This window comes from Eleutherodactylus coqui, chromosome 10 (assembly GCF_035609145.1).
Source record: "Eleutherodactylus coqui strain aEleCoq1 chromosome 10, aEleCoq1.hap1, whole genome shotgun sequence".
NCBI classification, from domain to species: domain Eukaryota; kingdom Metazoa; phylum Chordata; class Amphibia; order Anura; family Eleutherodactylidae; genus Eleutherodactylus; species Eleutherodactylus coqui.
Window position 1 is genome coordinate 26,738,068 of NC_089846.1, and position 16,315 is coordinate 26,754,382.

Below are 16,315 nucleotides of genomic sequence, written 5' to 3' on the forward strand. Positions count from 1 at the left end.
TCATGGGAGACACTTGGGTTAATCATTGGAAGATAAGTCTACTGAATAATGGTTCTTAGACATAGTATATTAGTTATTACCTGTATAAGCTGGGATACTGGCTCAGATCTCCCATCTCAATTGCCTGAATCTTGTTGTGGTCAAGATGGAGCTCGTTTAGACTGCTTGGTAGTCCTAGAAAGTTTAAGACATTGGTTTGGGTAGGTTAAAATATCAAGTTTATGAGAACATTACGAAGTATATTCCTAAAACTGAAACTGAAATGAAATACTGTTAAGTACACCGCAAAATGATTGAGCTGGAAATAAAGGAAGAGTGTATATATATATATATATATATATATATATATATACACGGTAGTCTAAAGCAGTGGTCTACTCAAAGAGATGTTCTTTTGGAGTAGCGTCACTGTAAAATACATATATAGAATATTGCTTTACTATCTGCACACGCTGGGACTTCTATAGCTTCAAGGACATACATACCATTAAGGCACACCAGTCCTGGTGCTGGTTGGCTCCACCACATCCCTAACCACTTGAGAGAGGAGGAATTGATACTTGTTTTCTGCCCCCATCTCCTCCTCATTATCTTTGTTTGTCAGTATTGTAGGGCCTATGGAGAAGGCATAGGTTCATGTCACCCATGATGACACCAACCTGGACTGGGCCCTTTCTGTACTGAAGTCCCATTGCAGCCACATGGGCTTCACCTAAGTTGCACATGTAGGCACGGCTACTTGCTTTTGAATCATAAGTTTCAAAGTATGAACGTCTATCCATACAGCAGAGCTATATAAATTATCAATATGGCTAAATAAAATGCACCTCCAAGCTATTTTTGAATCTTCGGGCACAAACAGAAGTCTGATGGGGTTTTGTTTGCACAGCAATAGCTAATTACAAAATCATTTTCCTTGCACCTTGTGTTAACGGGGTTGTCCAGTGTAAGCTATTGATTGGCTATCCACACGATCTCTCAATAATAGATCAGCGGAGGTCCACCACACAGGACCCCCTTTGATGAGCTGTTTACACTGAGCTGATTTATGCAGAAAGCAAACAGCTCTGTTCCCATGGCAGTGGCCAAGCCTGGAATTACAGCTAAAGTTCCCATTAATTTCAATGAGAACGTTGCCTGTAATATTAAGCTTGGCCACTGCTGTGGGAACAGAGCTGTCTGCAGCTCATTGCATGAGCGCATTGACCCAGCAAGTAGCTGATCATCGGGGGTCCCAGCTGGCAGACCCTCGCTGATCTACTGTAAATGGTCTATCCTGAATATAGGCAATTAATAGTTTACAACTGGACAACCCTTTTTAATAAGTCCAAATGTGTGCTTTACTCCAACGTGGTTGATCTCTGATGATAAAGAAATGGTTTATTGGTACAAGCTGTTCACTCTCCTTCTACTCAGCATATTTCCTTCTGTGATCATAGATGTAATGTAGGCATCTGAATCTTCCTTTATTCTTCTAGTGCTCAAGGACTCAATCCATGTCCAATTACCTTTAGGGATGCCGCTTAATTTGGCTTCTGAGATACGAAGGTAGTTGAGCTTCAATCCATCGAAAGCTCCAGCTTCAATACCACCATTCTCAAGTGGATTTCCTCCCATCTCTAGAAAAAAAAATACACAATTACAAGGAAAGTTTAGAGGTTCTGCCGATGTGGAATAGCAGTGGGGCTCCCATGACAGATCACCTACCATAAATATGTCATTAGTGGAGGAAAATTAGTGGAGTTTTAACCTGGACTATCTTACCCAAACCCCATTTCCCAATCTTCTTGACTTACTCTGGGTCCTGTAGGCCTTACTATCTTCTTGACTTACTCTGGGTCCTGTAGGCCTCACTATGCTGTGGTGGGATAGGTGGTAGTACGAGGTTGCTGTACCATCCATATAGTAAGTGTGGACTCACCAATGCAGTTCACATTCGAAAGGCCATTGAATACATCCTTAGTAATCTTCTTAATCTTGTTTTCGTGAACACGTAGCTCCACCAGAGACTTGGGTAAACTCTTAGGGATCTCTTCAAGGCTGTTCTTCGAAATGTACAACTTCTGCAGTTTGTGCAGCGGCTCAAATGCCTTCTCGTTAATTTTGGAGATTTTGTTGTTGACTAAAACCAGGGCCTGCATGAAATGGAAATAGATTTACTGACTCAAATGAAAGGTCATCTATCTACTCATTCTAGTCATAGGACTTTATCATTGTTTCAGTAGGTACCCCAGAGCTTTATTCTGTAAGTAGGGATAGGGAGTCCAAACTACGGCCACTTTGAAAGCTTTTGAGACCTGTTTTTGCTCACCCAATCACTATACCTCTATACAAATGGTCCGCAGAATACCTATCCAGGGGCAAAAGAGATCTTCCCAGCAATTCATGATGGTCCGCGTGCTGGGTGCTTGTTTCAGTGCTAAAATGACTAAAGGAAATCAATTTAAGGTGAATTAGGGTATTTTTTTCATGGGCGGGTGCGATATCAATGTGAGAGAAAAATCACTCATGGATACTAGCCCATTAAAAATAATAGGTTCTTTCCACGTGCAAAGCAGAGAAATTGCACATTAGGCTATTGAATGACAGCTGAGAGCTGCCTCTGATTGGTCCCTGCGCTCAGCCAATCAGAGGCAGCACTCACTCACTCACCCATTCATGAATTCATGAATGGGTGAGTGAGAGCTGCCTTTGATTGGTGAGGGCTGTGACCAATCAGAGGCAGCCCATACAGCAGGCGGGGATTTTAAATCCCCGCCTGCTGAATACTACACAGAGCAGTTCAGGAGAACTGCCGGACGGACACGGCTGAACTCCGGCTGCAGGGAAAAGGTGAGTATACATTTTTTTTTATTTTTACACATTTTAGGATGGTTTTCAGGGAAGGGCTTATATTTTTAAGCCCTTCCCGAAAATTCATCCCGCGCTCGCTGGTAGCCCATTGCTTTCAATGGGCGAACATCGTTCTCCTATGCCACAGCTGTGCCGCAGTCATTCGTATGAATCCACCCTAAGGCTCCAGTCACACGGGGCAGTTCACTTGCCTTTAAAATCGCAACAAAAAGTACATCTGTAAAACTTTGTGTGTTTTTGCCAGAGTTCTAGTAAAATTCGGCAAAAACCACACAGTTTTAAAAATGCACTTTTTGGTGCTTTTTTAATCGCAACCGAACCGCCCCGTGCGAATGGAGCCTAAAGGATAAAGACAAATGCAGCGCTTAAATCAAAAAAGTGAGTTTTAGGCTTATTCGGAGGGACGTATTTGGCGCCCGTTTTTGCGCAGGCAAAATATATGATGTGCAATACGTAGAAAATAGAAGCCATTCATGTCAATAGGATCATTCTCATGAACGTGTTTTGCGAACCTGTATTAGAGGACCTGCTCTATCTTTCTGCATATCTCGCAGTAAAGGCCCCCATAGATGTCTATGGGAGGTGCGAAAATATATACTAAAATGCAAGATACGCTGCGCAATTCCATGAAAAACAGAACACATCTGGACCTCATTAAGTTAAATAGCCTTTTAAAGCAGGGCGGAGGTGTTTTATGCGCACATGTGAACAGGCCCTGCAAGAACAAAAAGTACAATACTATGCGCCTTGTTTACTGCGCAAATACGCGGCCCTGAGGCAAGCGGATTTGCAAATTCAGTCATCTGAATAAGCCCTTAAAATCTTTCAAAAAAAGTTCAAAATGACTGCGATCAGCAGCTATGCAAAGATGTATATAGTCGAGTGTAGTGGAATGGATGGCACGAAGCATTTCTGGGGTGCTCTGCATGTTGACCATGTGGGAGATAGCAATGGAATGGGTGCTTGGCTTGGTAATAATATCACTAATATCCAATGTATTTGTGTGCGCTGCAGCCAACATATACATACTGCTTTACAGATGCTTGAATGCAAGCGGCGAACAAGTCAGAATCGTTGCCTACGTCGGTCTACGTGCCGCTGGACACCCCTCCTAAAATCTACATGCTGTTCTCGCGCGTTTCAGTCCGCTTCCCAGTAAAGAATTACCATCTATAACCAAGATCACCGCTGTACTTTACATATCACCTTAGCAGCTTGCATCACGTTGTGTCTTATTGTAGAGTCACCGGCATCATACGCCACAATGTGTTTTGTCTAGATTTCTTTTGTGACTTACATCTTGGCCTGATGTTCCAGAAATGCAACTATCGCTGCTGATTTACCGTGCGAGTGTCACAGGACTCTTAAGTTGACTGATTCATTAGATTTCACTGATTTTATTAATTCATTCATGCCATTTTTTAATTGCCATCAATGAATAAATGCATTTTTATACTAATTCACCTTAAACCGATTCCCTTTGGTTATTGTAGCGCTGGAACAAAGCCCACATGAAAAAGCCCTTGTCATACCATATCTTAAAACGTAACCGTTAATAAATACAATTAAAAAGTAAGAATGTAGCCGGTCCTATAGTCGCCATAGTGTTTCTCACTACCCAATCAGAGTCCCCACCCTGAGAAGGGTGACCCTGATCTCGAACCTTTCCCTTTGGCTAATATAAAGCCTAATCCTCATGCATTTCCACCATATATTAGCCAGATACAACTATCCTATTTTTCGCTCTATTAGGTGTACTTTTTCCCCCCTCAAAGTAGAAGGGGGTGGGGGAGGAATCAGTGCATCTTATAGCAAATGTGCCAAAATTCGGACCAGGACAGAAGCTGTGTGATAAGGATTGCACATCCTTTAAAAACAGCTGCCTGCTGGGTCTGCTTCATAGCAGGGGAGGAGAGACGCCCGTATGTACAGCTGATTGGTGGGGTGGGGGAGCAGCAACCGTTCCAGCTGGCGCTCAACAATCAGCTATACGTACGGATGGCTCTCCTCCCCTGCTATGGAGCAGACCCATCCGTCAGCTGTGTGATAAGGATGTGCTTTCCTTATCACACAGCTGCCGGCCATGTCCGAATTTTGGCACATTCGCTCTAATTAAGAAGACAGCTAATCTATGTGCCTAGACATTTGCTTTCGATTGTTTAACTTATGTTCTCTGACATAGGCTGGGGTGTCCACTTTTGGGAACCCTCATGATTGTCTGCATTACACAGTTTCAATTGGAATCAATGATCTGCCCATGTAATGCATGGACATATTGGGTCCTTATTATATGAGATCTTCATTCCGAGGTAGCACTACTGCTCTTTATTCCCCCTGTAATACATCCCTCACTGCCAGGTCTGGGTGAGTTCAAAATATATTATTTTCCTCCTCTAAAACCTAGGTGCGTCGTATCATCCGGTGCGACTTATAGAGCGACAAATACGGTATTTCAAATCTAAATCAATCTGAGTTATGCAGTGTAGCAACTATTCTCATAGCCTCTCCCGTCTACTCCCCATTTTTAGTTCAGGGAACATTAGGGAAAGGTTTGAGATAAGGGTTGCCCTTCTCAGGGCGGGCACTCTGATTAGGTAGTGAGAAACACTAGGGTGACTATAGAACCCGCCTACATTCCTCTTCTTTAATTGTATTTATTAAACATTAAGATTTAAACTATATGACAAGGATTTTTTCATGTGGGCTTGTGCTTTAATTGCACTGACCCTTGAGTTCATCGAGGAACACGGTTGTTTTATGGTAAGAACAAGCATCTCCTCACACAGGTCGAAAGATCTCTTTTGCCCTTGGATAGAAATTTCTGTGGACTCCCTGTACATTAATGCAGGGGCACCTTAAAGAAAGTACAGCTGCTATTGGGATAACTAATGCAAGGGAGCTTTGGAGGCTGGACTGTGCAATTACATTAGCGATTATAAACTACGGACATTGACTCTATATTTGGAACCGCTAAGAATCTGATTGGGATAATATCTGCATTACCTTTCACTGCAGACGTTCATGCCCGTACTCTTAACCTTTCATGCATAGAATATTAATTTGATCTAAAGTGAATGCCCGCAGTACCGTAGTCTAGATGTTATTATACAGCGTTCCTTTGTGCTTTTCATGTCATTGCTCCTACACACAGATCACATTTCAATCAAACGCAGTAAATGGTAAAGAACAATGGGGCCCATTTAACAACCGTGTCATAAGAAGAACAGAAGAAAAATAAGACATTTATTTGGTGCAAATCACAACTGAATTCAGGAAAAAAGGGTATATATATAAGGGGCTTTAATCCCTGCTAATGATAAAAATACAGTGCAGGTTTACAGCTCCTGTTGCAATGTAGCAGGAGCAGGTCAGGTCCTCAGATATCAGTGACAGCCGAGGACCCAGAGGAGAAACGCTTATGCCTTCTCTTTCACAGACTACATAGCGCTCAATGAGCTTCCTCAATGGTACTTCCACTTTCCCTATTCTCAATGGGCGCTATGTAGAGAATAGGGAAAGTAGAAGTGCCACTTCCACAGTTCGACCCGGCGATCACGAGACCTAGCAGATCCAGATCAGCTCTGTTAGTGACTACTGTCACTACAGGGGAACTGCGGCTCATATGGATGCCCCAGGCACAGTGGAAAAGTGTGAGGTGTGAAATAACAAAAAAAAAACAATGTGAATTACTCCCAGTGGTCTTATATAACGTCTTGGGAAAATATTAAATAAATATAAATATATAGATATTAAAAAAATTAAGTAAAAAAAATTACAGAGTAAAATAAAAATGTATATATGAAAAAGAAAATGACCCACTGCCAACCTAAACCATTACCATATGTGCCCTGTAATCTGAGAATATACAAATTACCGTATTTTCCGGTGTATAAGACGACTGGGCGTATAAGACGACCCCCAACTTTTCGTCTTATACACTGGGAATACGCTGTAAAAAAAAAATCAATACTCACCTCCCGCGGCGCTGCTGCAGGCTGTCGCTCCCTCCTCCACGCCGACAGAGTATTGCTTTCTCGATGAAAGCTAATGCTCGGATTGGCTAACTCAGTACGGCGTCAGCCCATGAAAGCCGGCGCTGCGATAACCAATGACAGCCATTCACTACCGTAGTCCTGGATGAAGTGCTGGTGTCACGTGACAAACCACCGTTCATCTTAATAGCAAAATTATGTGTATTTTGTGCCACTGAGCTGTGACCGAGTAGGACACCTTTGCCGCCATTGTCGGGAGAGATTGCAGAGCCACCCGTGACATCCATCTTGCAATCCCCATGGTCTCCCCCACTTTGGTGCGTCTCGCTTAGATGCTCCAAGAGAACATGAGAGCAGTTTGTGCTGGAGCTGTAATATGGAAGTAATGTATCTCTGTTTTGATATATCTTTCGAACCTACGGTGCGTCGAGTCTGTGAGTAGGCGGGGCTCTGAATTTACATGTAAATGACGGATGCTTTGAATTATGTGCAGATGCCACCTACGGTGCATTGAGGCTGCAAAGTTTTTGTGTGCTGCGGACCTCCGTAAATAAAGTATGCAGTAATAAGGATGAGATGGACAGCTAAAAAGTGTGTGAAGTTTCTTGCGCTGTGACAACTTATTAGTGTGAAGATTCGGTTAAAGGTGTTACATAACGTTCAAGTACCGCGCCCTCCTACGGAGCCAAAATATTCATCGCGTTCCAGTTCAGTAAAATTATATTTTTATAACATCCTTCTACTGCCAGATGACCATAAACGGGCCATGTAATCAAGCCTTCTTCCAGAAGTATGGTCAAGGAGTGCGATGTTGCAATCTTATTGGATACCTGGTCCATCTGTGCCAACACAGGAGCAAGCCCATAAGAGGTGGTTACCGAGTCCGGAGCTTTAGCAGGAGGACCGGTAAGGAACAGCAAGAAGGCAGCCCCATGACCCCTTCAAGACCTATCCCAGCATGAGCCAAAAAGGCATCTCTTGCCCAGGTCACTTCACGTGCCACATAATATATGGCAGAGTCAACTTAATAACCCTATAACGAGTTCTGTCTCAGATTTGTCATATTGTACATGTTACGAAACAAGACTAGGGTATAAGAGGGGTGAGCCATGCCCGTCTCCCCTCTTAGTACAGCGGCAGGGGGAGCGGTAAGGAGAGACTGGGCTATGTGCTAGGAAATAGGTGCATGGTATCAGTAGACACAGCGCTCACAGCACTGATCAGACAGGTGGCATGCAGCACTGGGAAAGGAGGCGCCGCGCCCTCCGTGAAGATTGGCGTCCTCAATAGGGATAGAACGGGGCCAAGCCCTGTCCACCTAAAGAAGCTGCTAGAACGTTCGAGGCGCTGAGGGCTCCCTGTATAAATACTGAGATTTGCGCCACAGAAGGGAGGAAGAGTGCAGGGAATGAAAGTGGAGCTTGGAGGTGCTGCAGGGGTACCAGAGGAGAAAGTTGCAAACTGCTGGCTGTGGTGGAAGGCACGCTTATAAGAACGTGACTGACACTGCTGGAGGAGAGGGAGAGAGGACACCCTACTGCCAAGAACAGACAGAGAACCCATCAGCATTGACAAGGAGAGTAGCACTCCCAACCCTGCATCACGGTACTGAATCGCTTGGGGTATGTCAAAGTGGCAACTTCCACGCATCACATTGTAAGTGAGGCCAGCCTTGTTAAAATTAAAGGTGTACACATTGACAAGACTAGGGGTGGATAGTCAGCAGGCCTGCTGTAGGAAATGGGGATTATACCAAGGACACTGTGTTATGGTCAAATTTCTGGTGCTCAAGCCTTTGTTCACAGACTAAGTTATTTGGTGGCAAGGAGAGAGCCAAAGGTCGCCTGGGGTATTGAGTGAGCCTTAAAGAGACATCACGAGCTTATGCAGTAAATGGCCCTACAAACAGACTGTATTGGAGTGTTAAGTAACCCCTAAGTGGAAGATGTGTACCGTATTCAGTAACCTGTCTTTATGTGAAATGGTACCAATATTAGTAGAGCGTTCTTGATATTACTAACGAGGTATTACTGCGAATGCGGATTGCTCACAAGGTATGATTCCTACGTTTTAGCTAGCTAGTGCTGACTTTTCCTATTGTTCAACTCCATCCTAGATGGCAAACAATGGCAAACGTGGACATGCCAGCTCCGGCTTATGCTGAATCCAAATGGTGCCAGAAGGAACCCATTGCTTATAACAGGTTCTATTTGGCTGTGGTTATGCAGTTCCGCATTTTCCAGGATTATGTAGTGCTGCATGCTCTGAACAGAGCCTCCCATCCGGAAGTGAACAAGGCCTTACAATGCTTCATGTCTTTCCGAAAGGCGTTGTCCTGGATTAGAAAAAGATGGCTGCTTCCCTCCAAAAAAATGCCACCAAACCTGTCGATGGGTTGTGTCTGGTATTGCAGGTCAACGCTAGTCAAGTGAATTGGGCAGAGCTGCAATTCCACACATAACCTGTGGACAGGTGTGGCGCTGTGTTAGGAAGAAGGCACCTATGTCTTTCTCATTCTTTACAACCCCTTTAAATATCACACAGCCTCATTATTCTATACCAAGCACAGAACGTGCATTGCATAGTGGTGATGTCTAGTACTGCAGCTCAGTCCCATCCACTTGAATGGGACTGGGCTGCAGAAAAGCCATGTTACAATGGAAGTGACGTCACAGAGCGATAAAGTGGTTGCAGCACTCAGGCAAAGCGCTGCAGCCCCTTAAAGCAGCTGATTGGTAGGGCTGCACCCCCACAATCCAATATTAATGATCTATCCTAAAGACATGTAGGTTATCATATTTATGTCCCAGAAAACCCCTTTAATGCGAGAGGTTCTCATTATAGGTATTGCACTCTTAGGAGAGAACATTTTGATTAAAAGGGCCCCTTGATATTAAGCTGATCACAGGATGTCCAGTTGGTGAGGAGCCCAGCAGCAAGTGTTCAGTTTTCCTGCAGCATGACCGCAGGAGAAATAAGGCATTACACCTTCTCCATTGAAATCAGTGACCTGTTATAATGCATAGAGTAGTCAGGTGACTCTTTGTAGCTGCTCACTAATAGACAGCCCCCCCCCCCATCTATTAACTTAGAATGCTCAAATAGGGGATTTAGAAATGGGTTTTCTAAACCAAAGAAACCGTTTAAGAGGTGTGTATCTTCAGGCATGAGTCTACCACTAGGCAAAGCTCCTGTGACTCAGAGGGGTTGTCCAGCTTTTAACTATCAATGTCCCTTCCTCAGGATATTCCATAAATAGTAGATCAGCTGGGTTCATCAGTGGGAACCCTGATGATCAGCTGTTTTCTGGGCCAGTATGCTTGTGCATAGAGCTGATCTGTGCAGGAAGCAGACAGCTTCGTTCCCACTATAGTGGCCCAGGTTGGTATTACAGGCAACGTTCCCGTTCAGTAGAAACTTTGCCTATATTACCAAACCTAGCCACTACAGTGGGAACGGAGCTCTGGGCTTCCTACACAGATTAACTCCATGGAGAAGTGCAGCAGCTTGGTAAGCAGCTAATTGGTGGACGCCTACCAATCTATTATTGATGGTCTGTCCTAGAGATAAGCTATCAATAGTTTAATGTTAGACAACCCGTTTAATTGGGATGGGTTGAGAAAACCTTGAGGACTGGAGAAAACATTGCTATAGAGTACATCACTATAAAGAAGCACTGCTCACATAGAGGCTATTAAGTCCCTTGAAATCATCTTTCTTAATTTCCAGGATTTTGTTATTCTGTAGATCCAGGAGGGTGGTGTCCTTTGGAATATTCTTGGGCACGCTGGTCAGACCTAAAGGAAAAGAGACAAACATTGTTAAAATGTAATCCTTGCTTTCTCTAACTTTGTAAATACATTATATTACTTTTTTAGTACTTCTATAACCCCGAATTATATTCACAATTCTGCAGACTTCAGAGCTGAAATCTCACAGCATTCCTTGCAGTGTTGTGCAAACTAGAAAGTGTAATCTGTGAATAAGGCAGTATACAGTATTGTGATGTATAAAAAGTGAGCTGTCCCACTGCATTATGGGAGCCAAACTGTTAGGGATATGTCTGATGATAAGCCTGTTGACTGTTTCCAATGACAACCAGCAGAAATATGAATGCCGCTTTGGGTTATAATTAGAGATGAGCGAACGTGCTCGTTTAGAGCAATTACTCGAACGAGTAACTGCCTAATCGGGCGGGAGGCGCTGGGGATGAGCGGGGGGTTGTGGGGGGGAGCGAGGGGGGGGGGGGGAACCCTGTTCCCCCCTGGTACCATTTATGTGTAATACTGTTTATAGTTACGTTACATCTGAGCAGGGCCGCTTTAACCATAGGCCCCTGTCAGCGGCACCACTTTCAACTTTATCTGGAGGATGAGGATACAGTTGAAAACTATGTCGGACAGTCGGAGCCAACCTGGTACAGCATTGCTCCATGCATAGCCCGACTACTCTTCCCCCTTCCTGTCTCCCGCACGCATATTTGGTATTTCAGCCGCACTTCAGTAGCGGTGAGCGATTCCAGCAACCTGATTGATTGTTGGGTACACACCCCCCTTTGGAGATGTGCACAAGTGGCTGACCCTTTAAATAAGCAGCAGCAGGGCCGTAGGAGGGTCGGCAACTAAGCCTAACCCTAAACCCAAACCCTAACCCTAAACCCGAAACCCTAACACTAAACCTAACCCTAAACCCTAACCCCCAACTCCAAGGGGGTGTGTGTACCCAACAACCAATCAGGTCGCTGGAATCGCTCACCGCTACTGAAGTGCGGCTGAAATACCAAATATGCCTCCCGCACTCATACTCAGAGCAGGAGATGGCAGGGAGGAGTTGAGCTGTATGTCTGGGGAAATGAGTGCTAGATTACCATCTGGGTTTGTTTTGGGATGGAAGGAGGCAATAGACGAGCACTGAGGAGTGTTATTATTTTGGTGGAAGCACAGAGAGACATTATTACTTTGGTGAGGCAAAGGGGGTACTATTATTATGGGGAGGCACTGAGAGGGGCATTGGGGTAGTGGCAGGATGGGGAACATGTGCAGAGACGAGTTCTAGTTGGAAGAAATCTTCATTGCGGTCTAGGCCCAAATAGAGAAGAAGACTGAAAAAGGACAAAAATGGCCCTGGAAAATAATCTAAAAGTAGCTTCATGTAGCAGTTAGGTTCAAATTACTAGCAGAAGGAATCAAATGACGCATTAGTTGATGCTGGATCTGTACTTTGAGATGTCATCCATATGTTGCTTGCTTTTCTGGGCCTAGATGAGCATAGTGCTAAATTATGCAGCAGGGTACCCCAATGGCTCCCCAGAATTCCCTAGAAAAAATGTTACTGTTACGGAGCACCAGTGCCACCAAGTGGTGGGAATTATAATTGCATCTGAGAGTTTGTACGATGTGTAATGCTGAGCTGTAATGATTGGCCTATAATGGTCATGTGGAGGGGAGGTGTCTGGTAGTGGCTATATGAGGTAGGAGGAGTTTGCAATTTGCAGAGAAAGTGGACTGAGGTGCAGAGAAACTCTATGGGGGAGGAGAGGTACCGTATTGTGCCTCCCTCCTTCGTCAAACTTTGCAAGCTAGTCACTGGTGGTAACGAGGATTGTGGTACCCTCTGGGCCAAATAATGGGGGTTCAAGAACACAGAAAGGTTTCAAGAGTTACGTTGGACCAGTAACCTACATAGCCACGAACCGGCGACACCTCTCCTCCTCGACCTACCTGTACTACTTGTTCCTGTTATTACCATTTTAAAGCATCAAGCTGGTACATGGCATTAGGACATTACTTCCACCGAGGTCCGCCAACAAGTAAAATACAACCCTGTAACAGGGCACACTACGCCCGACACCCAGTGTGCCCCTGAACCGTGATGCAGAGCCTGCAAGCACCCATCAGCATATCTGCCAGGGCCCCTATCTCACCTACGGGGCTCCTTCCTTCAAATACACTACTTTATTATGCCAAAAAAGGAAGCAGAGGGGGATGTTTATATGCTGATTACAAAGGTGCTAGCACCACACTACGCAGCCACACTGCCTTCTGTAATAAAAGCTGCCCTACCGCAGCCAGCCTGTAGCTGCTCCCTGGCCTCGCTGACCCAGCGGGAAAGCAGGGCCTGTAGCAAGCGGTCCATCTTGCATCAACCCTAATTCAGCTGCAGTGAGCCTACTCGAGAGCAGTGGGTCCAGGCTTCTGCTGATGCTAGTCTTTCCTGACCAGACCTGCTGATGACGTGACTGGCCTACCAGGATTTCTCCCTGTAGAGCTTTTTGGTCGATCCCCGTCTACATATTAGTACGTAATACTTTTAGTGTTGGGTAATATTTCTCTTGAAAACAATTATATTGTCAGACTTCAGACTTTTTACTGCCAGTTCCCCTCTAACAACACAGGCATGAACCTATAACTTATCCTGACAGATTAGTACATCATCTATCTTATAAGTCCAGAATAGTCGTCTCTTTACCGGGTACATACTTATGCTATTATGTCATGAAAATCTTAAGACTTTGCTGTAAACTCCCAAGACTCAAATCTGATAGCAAAAGTCTGGTTAATGTCTTATTTCTGAGCACACCTATGACGTAAGATGCCTGCATTCATTCACTCACCACGTCCACCACAGGGTGGTTGCCCTTGTGGGCTTTGTAACGATAATGAACGCTTTCCTGCTCCTCAGCAGTGGGTTTGCACTACATACCCTCCAGTGACGGTGACATTTGGAAATGGTTATATAGATTGCTGAGAATTCAGGCTATAGCCGGCATGAAGAAACAGCAGCTTGAAGGTGAATTCTGCTAGGCGGTGGTTGGAAGTCTGGGAAGGAGCCCATGTTATTCATCGGATGATGGTACCTGCCAACCTCGCACCTCACTAGACGCTCCCAATTCTCTATATAGGCTTCTATAAAAGTGAAATGATGTCAGAAGAGAAAACATGCTCAGCTGTGTATAGAGAGATCAAGCGGCCGAGAGCTCCAAGTCCATGAAATATTTTTGTTGACAGATGTGAAGTAGACATTTCCCTCCTTTTCTTAAGGGAACCAACTCACGGATGTAAAATAGTTCCAGACCTTCTTATTTATGTCTGTGTTACTGATGGAAAATCAGTCTGCCCACTCCAGGCAAGGGAACTATTTAAGAAATCTTTTCCCCTACATACCCTGATGAACTTATGCTACAACGGTTAAAGGGAGCCCATCATCACCTTTGAGTCCCATAAACTATGTTGTGGGGATCAAAGGTGAGGGAACAATGAGTTTGGGGAGTTGTGTTTCATATTCATTTGGTGCCCCGTTCCTGTGCTGTGTCCCTGCGAAGTTGGTGCGCACACACACAGCGACTCTTTTTAGACGGCTCTGTGCACATGAAATGGGAGACCCAGTGAATATAAAAAGTAGCTCCCTAGTATCCTGTGGCATGTCAGTTCACATTTGCTGTAACTGAACCTCTAGATTGTGCAGACTTGTGGGCTGTCAAAGTTGGCGTCCCATACATGTTGTATTGGCGATAAATCTGGCAACCGGGTAGCCCTGCCATGAGAGGCAATACATATGACTGCAGAATATCCTGAACATATCGCTGACCTGTCATTATCCTTCGTACCACTACTAGGGGTGACTGGCTGTTCTAGCCAATAGCCCCTCAGACCATCACCAGCAGGGGACAGTAGGCCGCTCCACAGCAAAGACAGGATTGAGGCGCACATGCCTAGGTCTCCAGACAGGAACATAGCTGTCATCAGTGCCCAAAATAAACCTGGATTCATCGATGAAGACAACCCGGTTCCACTTCGTAGCAGTGCATTTTTGTCGTTCACAACACCACTGCAAACGGAGATAATGGTGGGTGGGTGTCAAAGCTAGTATACGTAATGGGCGACGTTAGACCAAATGTCCTTCAGTCAAGTGCCTGGAAATGGTTCAGACAAACACAGGGGCCTGTAACGATGGCACCACCTTCTCTGGATAGCGGACAACAAAATAGTTGTAGCTCCACATGCTCGGTCGATCAGGCAATCCTCTCTACTGGTTGCCAGTCGAGGGCATCCTGAACCTGGTCGCCTTGTGTGTGTGTGTCCTCATGCATTTGTTGATACGACCATCCAGCTTCTCACACCCCAATAATGCGCCCTCTCAAACTCTGTTAACGGGGTGAAATCTCTTGGATTGTGCCATAGAGGCGTCTAGTGGCCAACAAGCTCTACACAAGCGGAAGAAGAGGTCACTACACACAAGAAACCTCCCAGAGCCTTTTATAGGCCAAGGGAGGAACCACTTTTATGGCCTCCGGTGACAAGACCGTTCATCTAATCACCACAACTCTCATCATTTGCATATCTGCCTGAGATGGAACTGCATGCCGGGTTTTGCAGTAAAATGACAACTCTTTCTAGGTGCTTGATTTTTTTTTAACAAAGAGCGTACATATGGTAACTATTCTAGCAGTAGGGTAGCTATGTAAATGAGTGGTGGAATAATCCTCCACAGCACTACCTCTTGGAAGGTAGCCACCCTATGAATCAATATCTGAACTTTTAACAAGCCTTCCAACATAATTAGGGTCTTAAACCAAACCAGAGTACTTATGTATGTACATATGTAAAAGGCAAACATAAAGGGTTAAAATATTGCAATGGAGATGTGACTTGAAATTAAAAATTGAACCAAAGTCATTGCATGCATCAAATGTCAGCACATTGGAACTGAGCATGCTTAGTAGGAACTTTCTAGGGACTGTAGCCTTGGTTATAAAACAGAACCTTTTGTGCTGAGTCATAGTGGAGAGACAATGCTGAGCAAAGTGAGCTGGAGGCACTGCTGAAGCTGGGCCTGAGAGAGGAAGCTGCTGATAAAACACAGTGACTGGAGAGCCAGGGTTGTGTCTCCAGACCAATGGGACACCTGGACAGCAACAAGAATCTACGGAAATCATGGCTGAGGAGCACTCCTGACCCTGGACTAGCCTGGGTCAGTCAAAATAAATACTCCCATGACTTATTGTAAGTGAGGCTAGCCTCAATCTGACAATAAATGTGTATACTGAGGACAGGGTTAAAGACAGTGTTTTAGCAGACCTGCTATAGGAGATATAGGGCTGATATTGTGGATAGGTAATGGAATCCACGATGTGTCCACGAATGTTAATTGCGGAGGGGTTGCAGGTCGGACAGCATCCATTGACTTCAGTAGAAGCTGTCTGCGCAGAATCCGCACAAAAATAGAACATGCGTGCGGAAACTGCAATTGATTTCCGCTTGTGTACAGGAAGAATCAATTTCCCATATCATGCCATGAATGTCATTTGTTGCAGATCCGTTGTGCAGATACCTGCCGTGGATTCCGCAGCAAAAATCCACCCATGTGCAGGCAGCCTTAGTAAAAAGAATAAATTGCGTAACCATCCTTGCTTTACTATTATTGTTCATTTCTATGTTTATCAATAAATAGTGTAAATTTTGGTTACTCCA

General features: G+C 44.7%; 1 protein-coding gene across 1 annotated transcript in view; it reads right to left on the reverse strand.

Moving 5' to 3' along the window:
• BGN (biglycan) overlaps nt 1–16,315 on the reverse strand; it is a 65,385-nt gene that overhangs the window by 10,320 nt on the left and 38,750 nt on the right. Inside the window, exons 3-6 of the mRNA XM_066580674.1 lie at nt 10,530–10,642; nt 1,922–2,135; nt 1,509–1,619; nt 81–174 (exon numbers count right to left, since the gene is read on the reverse strand). Coding sequence (XP_066436771.1) covers nt 81–174; nt 1,509–1,619; nt 1,922–2,135; nt 10,530–10,642 — 532 coding nt within the window. The remainder of the gene's footprint in view (nt 1–80; nt 175–1,508; nt 1,620–1,921; nt 2,136–10,529; nt 10,643–16,315) is intronic.